The 13,134-nt window shown below is 42.7% G+C and overlaps 2 protein-coding genes across 2 annotated transcripts in view; both read left to right on the top strand.

The window, feature by feature from the left end:
- Positions 1-2,385: 2,385 nt before the first annotated feature.
- On the top strand, positions 2,386-8,321 carry dele1 (DAP3 binding cell death enhancer 1). Its single transcript, XM_004545418.4, has 12 exons — positions 2,386-2,593; positions 3,158-3,275; positions 3,966-4,068; positions 4,686-4,830; positions 4,998-5,183; positions 5,302-5,384; positions 5,507-5,600; positions 5,757-5,899; positions 6,045-6,203; positions 6,779-6,871; positions 7,189-7,342; positions 7,459-8,321. Exons 1-12 carry the CDS (start codon positions 2,563-2,565, stop codon positions 7,692-7,694), a joined length of 1,545 nt encoding a protein of 514 aa, XP_004545475.3. The 5' UTR covers positions 2,386-2,562; the 3' UTR covers positions 7,695-8,321.
- Positions 8,322-8,658: 337 nt separating this feature from the next.
- apbb2a (amyloid beta (A4) precursor protein-binding, family B, member 2a) overlaps positions 8,659-13,134 on the top strand; it is a 37,424-nt gene continuing 32,948 nt past the window's right edge. Inside the window, exons 1-2 of the mRNA XM_014412679.3 lie at positions 8,659-8,898; positions 11,790-13,075. Of these exons, the coding sequence (XP_014268165.1) occupies positions 11,821-13,075 (1,255 nt within the window). The 5' untranslated portion in view covers positions 8,659-8,898; positions 11,790-11,820. The remainder of the gene's footprint in view (positions 8,899-11,789; positions 13,076-13,134) is intronic.

The following is a 13,134-nucleotide window of genomic DNA, read 5'->3' as shown; positions in this document are numbered from 1 at the left end:
TGAAGCAAGTTTCTGCTGTCATAAACTGTTTAAAATGGACAAAATAAAAGAGCAAATGAGATTTCTGAATTTGTTTAGCACTTATTATTAAGTCCCCTCACTGCTTTAAATGTCTCACATTTGAGAGCTGAAGTGCAGATTGTATTATGAGCAAAAACAAACTGCTCAATTAGTCAGCACTTGTGGGACTGTGCTTCCAGCTCACCCTGATGTTTTTCCATATTGCCAAGACAAATCTGGCCCCAGGCGAAGCAGCAAACACTATCTGGCTGTGCAGCGATCTTGCTAACGTTACAAACTACTTCAGGCTAGACTTATTTGCCTGAGGAGGATCGTAAATGAAAGACATGAAGACTTTGTCACCATGGCAACTGGTCAGGGAGTGAGTTATTCAAAGTTTAATCTGTCTTTACAATTGCAGACCTCTTACCTCCCGCCCCTTGTTTAGACCCATCTGACGGGAAGGATGTGGGTTTCCAGTAAAGCACAGGGGTGTGCGTCACCGTTTGATCAACATGGAGGGCAGAGAAGGCCAAACGCTCCTGCAGAGTGACTGATGAGGATGAGCTCTGGATGGTTGCTTAGATCAGCCCCTCAATTCATCAATGATTCAGATCAGGAGCATCTTATTCTCCTTATTCATGAGACCACCTTACCAAGAGGGCACTCTGATCCTTGGAAATCTTAACCAGGTCTTACGAGTGCTGATGTGTGTGAGAGAAGTGCTACAGATGCAAAAATAATAATAATATAAAAAAGGCCCATAGTGCAGTTAATCCTTAATCAGATACTATCAGTTAGGCAGGGACTTCATTAAAAAGTCAGTTTTTGCTTTCCTAATGAGCAGACTCTTTAAAAAACTTGTAATTTTTAGAATTATTTAAAAAATGTTTAAGCCCTGCTGCAATATTAAACTAATAAATTGTGAAGTATGGACTGTATCACATCCATTGGCTTATTTATTCAGTCAATATCGCAACGTGTGCCCTCTTATTTAAAAGTCAAGCAGTGTGTTGCTGTGGATGCAATATGAAATATAGCTCACACTTTTGCCAGTGTACTGCAAAGATAATAGTCTTTCTACAAAGTCTTGTTGCCACTGAACCTTAAGATTAAAGAAAACTTTACCAAGAACCGTGACATGATTGAGGGTGTCTTTCAATTGAGTTTTTGTTGTTGGTTGTGTTTTGATCTCCTAGTGTACATGTGCTCCCCCCTTGTCCTCTCTGGTCTGTCAGTTAACTTCACAACTCATTGGAGGCGTTTTAATTAAAGTTGTGGTAAATGATTAACTCATTTACTCACTGATGGCTGGATTCTGCAGTAGCATTTCTTCTTCTGTCTCTTGGATGGTGTTATGATCTACTACAAGGAAAGCATTAATGTTATCTGTTGTGAATGTGTGCATGGCTTATTGATGCAAGCACCAGGATTAAACATTGCAGCTTGTCTCAATCTACATTGTCTTTGTGCAGAAAATCATCTCAAATCTAAAGCTAAATAAAGCAGAACAGATCTAGTTCTAGTTCTAGTTCTGTTCAGGTTACTGCTTGTAGTCTAAGCCTTCTTTGCTTACCCACAATGTCAAAACATGTTTTTCATTGTATTCAGTGAGGATATATTAAGATTGCTATAATATACCATCAAGCACTGCACTGTACACAGGACTTCTAGCCACAGCTCACTTGCAGATCTTGACTATAGTTAGGCTTTAAAGTCATAACATATCAATAAAAAAATATGAAAGAAAATGTAACAAAAAGAAAAAAAGACAAAACAAAAATGATTATAACAATAGAAACAACAGTAACTAGTATCGATAAATGATAAACCTTTAAAAACATCTGTTAAGAGCAAAAGAAGATCATTTTCAGTGATTACAGATTTGCATTTCTTTAAGTAATAATTTTGCCTCGGCATTAAAATCAGTTAATGTAATTCAATTTTATCTTCATGTATCCCCAGATAAAAAAGTGCAGGTTGTTTGTGAAACGACAAGAGAAATAAAGAGATGGTCCATACTAAGACACATAGAACAGCAATGCATAAAATATCCAGTACATTCACATGGTGTAAGAGAAGAACAATAATATGGCCTCATACAAATCTGCAGTCGTCATGTAGTACCTAGGAGATGTCCAGTAATAATAAAAATGATAATAATATCAGTGCACAGTTCCTGCAATACAAAAAACTGTGGGTGACTCAGTTCATGAACACAAAATATATATATATTGTTTTTCGCTTTATAACATGAAATAAAATATCACATGACAATTAACTTCTCAAATTTCCAGAAACCTAAGCGTCTGAAAGTGTGATACCCTCATACACCGCAAGTGGGTGCTGTGAAGATGCAACTGCAAATGCATCGATTGCGTAAACCCCGCCACCCTCCACTTCCGGGTCGGTATTTTTACGGCGTAACTCGTGACAGGTTTTTATTTACCACCAGTGCTGGAAGAAATCCGTTAGCGGTATGGAGCCATACGGACCCCAGATAACTTAAACAGGCCAGTGCGGACATAACCTTTCATTTAAAGGAGCCGTTAGAGACAAACCATGTGGAGGCTCCACGGTTTTGTTGGAAGAGGTGAGAGAAAAGTCGAGAACGCCCCTTTTTCTTCTTCTCTCTTTCTACACTGAAGTCAATTATTATCAACATTTCAGAGTTTACCAAGCGTTTATTAACAGAAAACTGAGGTTATTGAAGTTACTAATCTGTTGTACGGAGCTAAAAGCTAGGGTTAGCTCCTGTTGCAAAACTTGCTAATTCATTTATTGTCAATGCTATGGAGAGTTCCCATACACCAACACTACCTGTCGTGTGTGCCACACGCCAAGACATCTGGATTCCCGTCTGGATTGCACTGCCCACGTCTTAGTTTGCTTTAATTTTCCAAAATTAGCTCATTATCGGATCTAGATCTTCAGAAAAAGGTTTCAGAAAATTTATTAAAGGCAATGTCAGTTCTTTAGAAATGCGTTGTTGTTATTGTGGTTTCAGTGCATAGCGGTCCAGCTGCGGTGCAAAATCTCTGTCTCTCAATGCTTATAAACAACTGAAGTAATTAGGCTGTGATAAGTAAGGTACAGAGAATGCTTTGTAGTTCTGAGGAGACTGTCTCCTAATTACATTGTCTAACTTTCTGCTCAGTTCTGCATCGATATCATGGCAACAGCACCCTGCGACTGTCCCAAAACCACCATGTGGAGGACGAGGTCATCAACAGCTCAGCTGTCCTCTCCACGTCTCGACACTCCCCTGACAACAGGTACTCCTCCTCTCCACGCCTCCTTTCTTCTTTTACCTGTTTACTTTACAAGGCGAGCTTTGAGCATCTCCCTTTGATGTCCAAATTTTATTGCCCTCAAAATGCAGGCCGTATCATCAGGTGACGAAAAAGAACCTTTGAAATAGGGTAAAACCTCAGACTCTGCCCTCATTGCTGTCCTTTCCTGTTTCTTTAGCCCCACTTTGAACCTATTTTGCCCTTGCTGCTGCCCTTTCAGCTGGTTGCATCATCCAGAAGCAATTGCTTTGTGTGTGTGTGGGTGTGGGTGTGGGTGTATGAACAATGCAAGTCAAGGGAACAGAAACAAAGCCAATTCATGCAGTGCCTTAATACAGTAGACTGGAAATACAGACATTTGGAAAAGAAAGTTTTCACAGGATTTTGTACAAAAAAACCCTTAACTGCTTCTGTGGCGGGATGTGGTGAGAGAGTTGTGCATAAATACATGCAGTGAGCGGTAGAAGTAGAAGGAGGAAGAAGAGTGGGCCATAATTCCTCCACAAAGATGTGAGAGACTGATAAAGTCCTACAGAAAACAATTCAAGTCACGGCTGCTAAAGGTGGTTGTACTAGCTGTTGAAAGGGTGTACTTATATTTTGACCAGACTGCTGCACAGAATCTTGTGCAAATCTTCTTTTTCTCATTACTCTCTGCTTTGTTTATTGCAGATCTCAGGAAGAGGAGGATGGAGAGAGGAGGAGGAAGCAGAGGACCTTTCAGTCCAAGTATGCTGAGTTTCCGCGTTACACGGCTCTGGATGCTGTGGGATGGGTAAGTCATGTGTTGTTGCATTTAAAATACAAACATGTAACCAAACATATTTCTTAGCATGTCCTGCATCACTTTTTCTGTGTCATTAACTTTATCAGGAATTGCCTTCATGTTCTAATAAGAAAGTTGTCAGGACACATGTGAGGGCTGCTGTTGATTTAATATATTCAGATGGTAACATTCCTGAAGACAAAAGCCACTAAAACGACTGCTAAACATCAACATCATCAACACCGGAGCTGCACAGTTTGCTGCACACACTGCTGAAATCCACAGTATCTGCACTCAGTGTGTTCTGACTCCTTTAGCGCAGCTCAGTGGTTTCACTTTGTAACTGCTTTTTAAGCTACAGCAATGGCAGACATCAGTGGGCCAGCAGGTCAGACCCAGCTGTTTACCCCAGAGGACATTTTGCTCTCATGTTGCTGCAGCAGAACAATAGCTGCACTATGCTTTTATCATAATACGTATGTCCACTGTCTCTGAAATGTTCATGTTTTATACACATGGACTGATTACTCATGAGTTTTAGCTGAAATAGAAACCTCTGTCACACTTGGTTGGCTGTTCCAGGCGAGGGTGCACTACATCAGATGTTCTCATTTGTTTGTCTGCAGGGTGCAGCAGCAGTTCTGTTCATGCAGCTCTGCAGGAGGATCCACTCCCAGTTTTCCTCAAGCACAGAGCCCAGTCCAAGCCCCGGAGCCCTGTCAGCCCCCTCCACTCTACACAACTGTGGCTATCACATCCTACTAGAGATCTGTGAGTTCTTCTGCATTGTTGTAGCTGTGGAGTAGATTTACACGAGGCAGATCCCTTGGCAAAATAGTTTCATACAGTGGACATGTAACCGTTTCCACAAAAAAACCCCACTTCTATCTTTTAACTTGTGTGCTGGCTATTTTGTTGCTTTCGCTCTTTTTACGCAGTATCAAGACATGATGTCCTGCCCAGAGGAAGGAATGTGTTGTGTCTGCAGGGGGTGCTAGAGAGACAGAACCAAGATCAGTCCCCAACTCAGAGCAGTGACAGTGACAGCAGCAGCACACAGGACCAGCTGACTGCCATCTCTGACCACCAGAGGGAACTCCTGATCCAGGATGCACTTATACCAGGTTGGTTCTGTGCTTGTCATAGTAAAGATTGCTTAAAAGTATCTTAAAAAAATACATTTTATTAATTTATATTTTATGAAATAGAAAAATCAACAAGTATTTCCTCCTTGACTTGTAGAGGATGAATTCCTGTCAGCTTCCTGTCCGCTGCAGGATGATGCCAGCCAAGACAAGGCAGAGAAACCCGACACCAGTGATGAGGTGAGTCTTCATCATTTGGTTTGTCAACTTTAAAGAAAGGGTTTTTTTGTACTTTCAAAAAACAGACTTGACCTTTTGTCTTATCTTTATTATTGTGTTTTTATCCTCTTTAATGTTTCCAGGAAATGTTATCTGATGAAGAGAGGCTGGCAGCGGCAGCACTGAACCTCAGAAGTGTGGAAGACGTCTGCGTTCCTGTTGTCCTCAACATAATTGGTCATTATTTATCAGCGCACTTAAAAAAAAAAACATATATATCAGATAAACTTAACACATACTGCTGTTGGAGTCAAATGAAATGGCCTTTGCACGGTTATTTTTTTTCCTCCTGTATGTTCCCTTATTTCCTGTTCTATATCTCCTTGTGTACAGGTCTAGAAAATGCCAAGAGGGAAAACCACCAGGAAGCTTTCACCTGTTTTCTCGCTGCAGCTCAGCAGGGCTACAGCAAAGCCCAGTTTAATGTGGCGGTGTGCTATGAGAAAGGTAGAGGAGTGAGCAAGAACAAGGAGAAGGTGAGACCCCGGCCATCACTCTTGTAGCAAACAGTTTTGCTTTTGTGGACCATGTAAATGTATAAAATTAAGCATGAATTGTTTACTTCTGATATTTAATTTCCTAATTGCATTATTGTAATATCTCCTGTGATTTCTCTTTAAGGCTCTGCACTATTATAGGCAGGCAGCCGCGAGTGGCCACAGACAAGCTCAGTACCGCTGTGCAAAGCTGCTCCTGACCAGCAGAGGGCACCAGAGTCCAGAGGAGCTGAGCACAGCCATCGACCTTCTGGAACAAGCTGCTGCAGCTGGGCTGACCAAGGTAGAAGTCATGATCAGTTTCTCCCAGAGAACCATTGCAACTCTAGTACATTTATATATTATATTGTGTAATTTGAAAGAAAAAACAAACAAACTTGAAAACATTTTCAATACAGAAGAATTCAGCATGTTGCATTTGGAAAAGTACCCACTTACATTTGAAAAATGTAGAAATCAAATAGCTGATAATGTAAATACAATTTTTCATTCATATTTTTTTCCCTGGAACAAAACTTCTCTGAGAAAGTAAAGCATTTGTTAACATGCTGATATTGATACCTCTGCAGGCTCTCTCCACCTCTGTTATCTGAGCACTGAGAGATAATATCCATTTTTTTCTTACATTGCAAGATTTTTGCCTTTTAAAATTAAATAAGCTGAAAGCATCAAACAACTGGCTCAAACTCCACCTGGAGTCTTTTTTTCCTTCTATCTTTAAGCATCTCTTAATTGTTATTCAAGCACATTTACTGCTATCAGCATGTATCAGGGTTTTTTTTTGGTTTTGTTTTTGTTTTTTGCTGATGTTGGCGCTTCCTTATTGAATTAAATCAACTTTCCATTTCTCCTCTTCAGGCTCAGCTCAGCCTGGCCTCCATCTACGCCCAGGATACAGTGAAATATGGTTGTAAGTCCATCCAGAACCTGGAGATGGCAGCAGAGAGTGGCGTGAGTGCTTCCTTTAGATGTTTCTAGACTTTAATCAATGCTTTATCTCAGAGATCGCCTCCCTTTTTAGAGTCGATCATGCTGGAGGTTGTCGGGATATCCGATAGGAAAAGATTATTCCAACAGTCTCCTGGTTTTTGATAATTAAAAAAATCTGCAGTTACAGATGTTTTGCAACTTTCTGGTGTAGTTGTGTTAAAGATTATAATCAGTTACTGTTTTTACAATTCGTTTAGGGCTGGTTTTGCTGACTGTACATTTAAAGTTTGCCCTGGAAGGTTTACCTACTTGAATTGCATGTTTCCTTTTGTTCTCAGGATGACACTGCTCAGCTCTTCTTGGGAAATTGCTATGAGAGCGGCTTTGTTGTGCAACAGAACTTGAGGACAGCTATTAAATTTTACAAACAAGCCGCTCGAGCGGGGAACAAGCAAGCTGAGAGATTACTGAGGCCTCCTAATGAAACCTATAGTAAGGATGCAAAAAATGTGCATTAATGTTAGTCACTGCATTGTTGTAGTACAGTTTCAGTGAGCCAAACAACAGTGATAATACTTTTATTTTTATTTTTCTGTCTCCATCTGTAGCAAAAGAATCAGTGTTGCGGTCCATCCATTCAGCTCCATGCTTCTCAAAGACATTTTCTCCTCTGTCAAGCTGTGTCACTCCCTCCACAAGTCAACCCACCGCCCTCCCTCTCCTGCCTCACTCCTGGAGCACCGGGAGCCTCAGCGGGCTCCCATCTTTGTCCTCCGTACCCCTCCATCTCCATTCTCCGAGCACTGAGAGAAGAAGCTGCCAGTGGACTGTAGGAATAGGATAAATACCGAGAGCCAGCCGCATTACAGATTGAGGAATGTATTTCAAAGTATGAATGAGTTTTCAGAAACCTGGGAAAGGTCAAAGTGTGTTCGGTGTGTGAGGTCTGAATCGGAGCGAATTGCTTTTATACTCAAAAAAGAAACAAGTTTTATTTAGTTTTTAAAAGATGTGAGTTATTTTTTTATGTCAGAAAGAGCTGTGGAGCAAAAGGTCTTGGAATCAGAGAAGAAGCCATCTGTCATTTGTTTTTGTACACTACAGTTTTGTTTCTTACAATCTTCTCTCTGCTAAGTTCTCCAGAAATGTGCCTTTTGGGTGGATCAGGTGGTTACTTATTTCCCTCCTTGCTAATAAGGATTTAATCATGAGGTATCTGATATCTTCTGTCTACTGCAGAGAATAATGCCAACTTTAAACCTCTGAAACTGAGGAAGTGCTTCACATGAATGTTATATTTTAACCTTAAATAATATAATTATGTCTTTAGGTTAAACGGTTCAGTGTGGCTTGCTGTTGTAAAAGAAAGACTGCATGCTTGTGATAAACCAACCAAAGGGAAAATTAATGCACTGTGAGGAGGATGTTGTGTTGTCAAATGCACACATTAAAAAAAAAAAAAGATCCTAAAGGCTGCCTGGCTTCTTTTATCGTTATTTTAATACTCATCATAAAACTGGCTTCAAATTGTAGTTTTTCTGTGTTCGGTGTTGCAAAACAACGTTGTCAGATTTGGAAATGGCTTTTCTGTTGTTGTTTTTTTATCACAGTCAGGTGTGCTCGAGCACCAGAAGCCATGCATTTTTCCTCAGACTTGTGTATGACGTAAGAGTCGGATGATGTGTGATTCCATTACCTGAGTCGCAAAATAACACCGGTATATTGATTGCGATTGCGTCTCCTTCCGTGCACCCGAGCGTCCTGCGTTCTCGGCTCCGATTGGTCGGCTGGCTGAAGAGCTCCACAGCGCCACGCCACTCCGGGATCCTCTGGCGCAGAGAGAAAGCGCAGCTTGGCCGCCTGCGAGCAAGGAGCCGGGCTGGGAGGGTTTATGATGTGATGTGATATGATAATACGGGCGGCCGGCTGCTGTTACGGGCGGACTCGGCAGTTAAAAAGCGGCCGCTGACTTCAGCCCTGCTCACTACTGTGTTTGCGTGTCGTCGGAGGAAAGGCAAGCGCAGAAGCCCCGGAGGCTGACCGAAGCGGTGAGTGGATGTAAATAGATGCTCTCGATGGGATGCGCTCCCCTCCCAGTGCGGCGGCGGCGGTGGTGCTGGTGGTGGTGATGGGGCTAGAGAGAGAGGAGGGGAGGCTGGATGCTAAAGATTCACTGCGTCTGTTCACATATTAACAGATTATCTTCCGCAATAATGGCATTTACGGCGATCCATCCGCGTATTTCTCTAGATTTAAAGATGGGGTGCTTCCGATTTGTCAGTGAGGGGAGTTTATTAAGGAGGCAGCAAGAAGCGGGGAGCTAGAATACTCCACCCATGACATCATCGACTTTTTCAAGTTCATTTCCCCTCCTGCTTGAGCTTTCATCTGTTGCACTTGCTTCTGCGCTGAGGAAAGGAGGGCCCACCATAACAAGTTGGTTTCCCAACATATCTATACATGTATATACATATATATAGATTTAGAAATTATGTGTTAATGTCTAAAGCTATAACACACAGGAAACCGATCTTTTCCTTTTTTGATGACCTTTAGGTGAAAACACTTTTATGCAACAAATGAGCAAATAAGAGTCATAATCTAACACTTACCTCCAAAACTAGTACTAGTATGCTTTTCCTGTCAGTACCTTTTAAAAAATTTTTTAGCAGTCTCCTTTGTCATCCATGTAAATCTGCTCATTTCCTCACTAACTTTGGTGTCACGTTCACATTTTGCATCATCACAACAGACAATGCAGCGCCCGGCAAGTATCAACAGCATGAACAACTAGACTGAGACCCAACTGTTTAATAAGGATCCACGTTGCTGACCAGCTGCTAACATCTTGTGCATCTCATGAATGACCTCTGCTGTTACACAGCACAACAGATTTATTGAGGACAACAGTTTCACTACCTCCGTGTGTTAACTGTGCCCTCACTGTCCAGCAAACTGCTGTGTCATCCTCCCCGCTTTATCCCTCTTATAACCATCCTTTCTCCTCCGCACACTTCACATATTCTCCTTGCTCCACTTTTATTTAAGCGGCAGAGACCTGCCTGTGCTGTTGTAGAGGAAGAGGAGAAGGAAAAGAAAAGGCCGTAATCTCTGTTTAAGATGATCCAGTTTGTCTGCGGCTCATACCCGACACAAATATGGGTGAAAGGGATGATTTGGAGTTGTGTTGATTCAATCAGTGTATTTGTTAGGATTTTTATATTCAGTAGGTTGCAGCATATTTTGTTTCCATCTAATTTAAGGCTTGTATTGCTCAGATGTCCCATTTTGTGTGTTTTAGTCATATATTAGTGCGTCTGTATGTGAAACTACAGGCAAGAGAATTTAGGACATAGCATTAAAATGTGGCTTTATGGACCTGTAAATGACAGTAGAAAAAGAGCATTGCTTGAGACATGGCATGGCACAGTCTGCACCTGTTGACCTGACTTGATTGTGTTTATGTCTGAGTCATAGGCGTGAAGAGAGAAGTGCAGGTTCAGCACAAACTGGGTTACAGAGGCGACAACAACCACCCAGAGGGAGGAGAGCAGATAGGGGTCCCCGCATGGACAAAAGTGCACTGTCCGGGGAATCTGCTCTCTTTAACTTACCGCCTCCATCTTTTCCCAGGATCTTGTCAAGCTTTGAAATCTGCTGTGTCTGACTTTTCCATGTTTCTAAGTAGAGGTGCCAGTGATGACTCCAGCATTGTTTGAGATGTGTGCATTTGTGAAAAGATGTTTATACATTAAGATTGCGTGTCTGGGCATGTTTTTCCCCGCATCTATTAGTTGTTTACAAGCTTTCTGCAGGGTGGGAGCCTAATTAAATTATCTAAAAAGCCGTGTTACGTGTCACATCTTAAGAGCAAGGTGATTTTCTGCCGCCGCTGTCTTTGTTTCTATCCATCTGTCTGCATTCCGCATCACAAAGCTGATCCACCCAGAGATAAAAGAGACACGGCTAGCTAGTTAGCAGGAGTTGGCTGGCACTTCTCCTCCCCACAGACCAGCTTACCGCTCAGCTCGGGCTTTGAATGTCAGTCCTAGTTGAATAAATTGAGGGTCTGACTCACTCCAGATATCATATAAATGCATTCCAGCTACATGACTTTGATGCAGTGTTTCTTTTTAACACTTCAGAAGTGACACCTTGTGTGTAAAAGGGGTGTGAGGCTGGAAGAAGATCTGCACCATCGTGCATTGATCAAAGCCTCTGAGACTGGTCAAGCCACAGGAAGAGAGATGATCAGTTGTGAGGCTGGGGAAATGTGTCAGCGTGATAATGCTGCACATTGAATGATGTCAGTGAGCAGTTATTCTAAGCAAGTAACGTTAAAAAAACTAAATTATATCATGTTATATGTAAAAGTAATTATTTGGGGAAGCATGCAAGCAGGAGAGTCCAGAGAAACAAGGATTTTAAAAATATAATAACCCAGTGACTAAACAATAGGCAGTTGTAGAGTAAGTGGGCGTAAAAGAATCTTGCAACCACAAAAAAAGCTCTTAAAATAAAGTGAGTGAGCAGTAAGGCTTCAAGGCTGGTTGATATTTATAAATCTTTTATTTTAAAAACATATGTAAAATAAGTGTATCATTAATGTGGTTTTATGTTATGTTTTTGTCAATCCATATATTATTTGACCCAATAAACCTTTTTAAATTAGACTACATAGCTCAAAGTGCCTCATTTGGAAAGACCAAAACATCACCAAGACTTTTTAAGGTAGTATAGTCAGTGAACCCTTTTGGGGTTGAGTCGGGAAGAGCATCCGGTGTTAAAAATCTGCTGCGGCAAACGTGGCAGAAGCCAAAAATAGCTCCTCTTCATGCTTAATCAATACTGGCAAAAATAATAATAATTACATATAAAGCTGTAGGTCAGGTTATAATGTGTTACTTAACCTCTAACAGGCCATCTCCTCTATCATCAGCTCTATCTCTGCAGTGATTTTCCAGTCAGCCATGATGTCAGTAAAAACTCCTCCCCTCTCCCGCTCTGGCTCCTCGCCCTCCACCGTTGGTCTAGCGAATCGCAGCGGGGCCTCTGCCACCCCTCCGACCTCTCTCAGCCTTCGCTCATCATACAATCAGCTGCTTGGACGAGATGTCATTAAAGAGTCCATGGAAACCGGAAGTTCGGCCACCTTGCCGAAGAGCCGCCAGAGGTACGCGATGACCAGCGTGCGCAGCGCCATGGGGATAAGTGACAACTTGGCTTTGCTGTCTAAAAACCAACCTGTAACCAGAGGACGCGGCCTTCCCACCAAGTCCTCCTCCAGCTCCGCCCTTTACTCCTCTTCTTCCTCTTCCTCGCTGTTTAATACAACTAACCCCAAACTGGTGAAGAATGGCGCCAACATGCAGAGACGAGCTGAGAGCCAGCAGCTGGAGCTCAGCAGGGCCAATACAGAGGGCAAAATTGACAACGATCTCATCAATAATCCCACTTCAGACTGGCTAGAATTTGAGAAAGATAACTCGCAGCTTCCGCCCTTTCGAAGAAGGACCAAGAGCTTCTTGGAGTACCATGGAAAGGGCTGGGATCTGGACCTAAACCAGGGAAACAAAGAGGACAAGGGGGAAAAGAAGCAGCAGCCCTCCCCAGAGAAGGAACAGGCTAGTCCTGCGAAAGAAAGGGAGAGTCAGAAGGAGGAGAAGGCCAGCAGCAAGCAAACCTGCCAGGAAGAGAAGGAGGAGGTTGAGCCGGTGGCGGAGGAGGATGAAGAAAATGATGAGCCCACACCGACGGCAAGACAGCCACTGCTACCTGTGGTAGTCGAAGCCCCTCTTTCTTCCACCCCCTCTTCTTCTAGTAACAGCCCAGAGTGGGTTCCAGACAACCACAACCACCTGCAGAACCAAGTTCCAGCCCAGGTCAAAGAGGAGCTCTGCGCCCAGGTTCAGGCTAGCCCACGCAGCCCTGCAAAGCCTCCCCGAAGCACCCAGCCCCGGGTGATCAAGGTGGAGCTACACCCCAACAACGAGAACCAGTTTCTTCAGCAGTACCCACCCTCTTCACCTAAACAGGCCAGAGCTGCAGAGAAGACCACGCCTACCAGGAATCGTGCACCCCCTCCTCAGCCTGAACCAGAAACCGGCCTTCCAAAAGTGGGCTTAAGAATGGATCTCACTCCTGAGACTCCATCAGAAGATGAAGACTCCAGTTGGACCACCCTATCTCAGGAGTCACCCTCTCCACAGACTCCAAAAGAGACAGGTTCAGTATATATATCTGTGTGTGTGTGTGTGTGTGTGTGTGTGTGTGTGTGTTTGTCT

Source organism: Maylandia zebra, linkage group LG2 (assembly GCF_041146795.1).
Source record: "Maylandia zebra isolate NMK-2024a linkage group LG2, Mzebra_GT3a, whole genome shotgun sequence".
NCBI classification, from domain to species: Eukaryota; Metazoa; Chordata; class Actinopteri; order Cichliformes; family Cichlidae; genus Maylandia; species Maylandia zebra.
Note: the sequence above shows the minus strand (reverse complement) of the source record. Positions and strands in the feature narration are given on the sequence as shown.

Coding starts and splice junctions, on each gene's coding strand:
- dele1 (XM_004545418.4), top strand. CDS start 2,563: ATGTGGAGGCTCCACGGTTTTGTTGGAAGAG. Junction 4,069..4,685: donor CTCTGGATGCTGTGGGATGG/GTAAGTCATGTG, acceptor GTTTGTCTGCAG/GGTGCAGCAGCAGTTCTGTT. Junction 4,831..4,997: donor TCACATCCTACTAGAGATCT/GTGAGTTCTTCT, acceptor CTTTTTACGCAG/TATCAAGACATGATGTCCTG.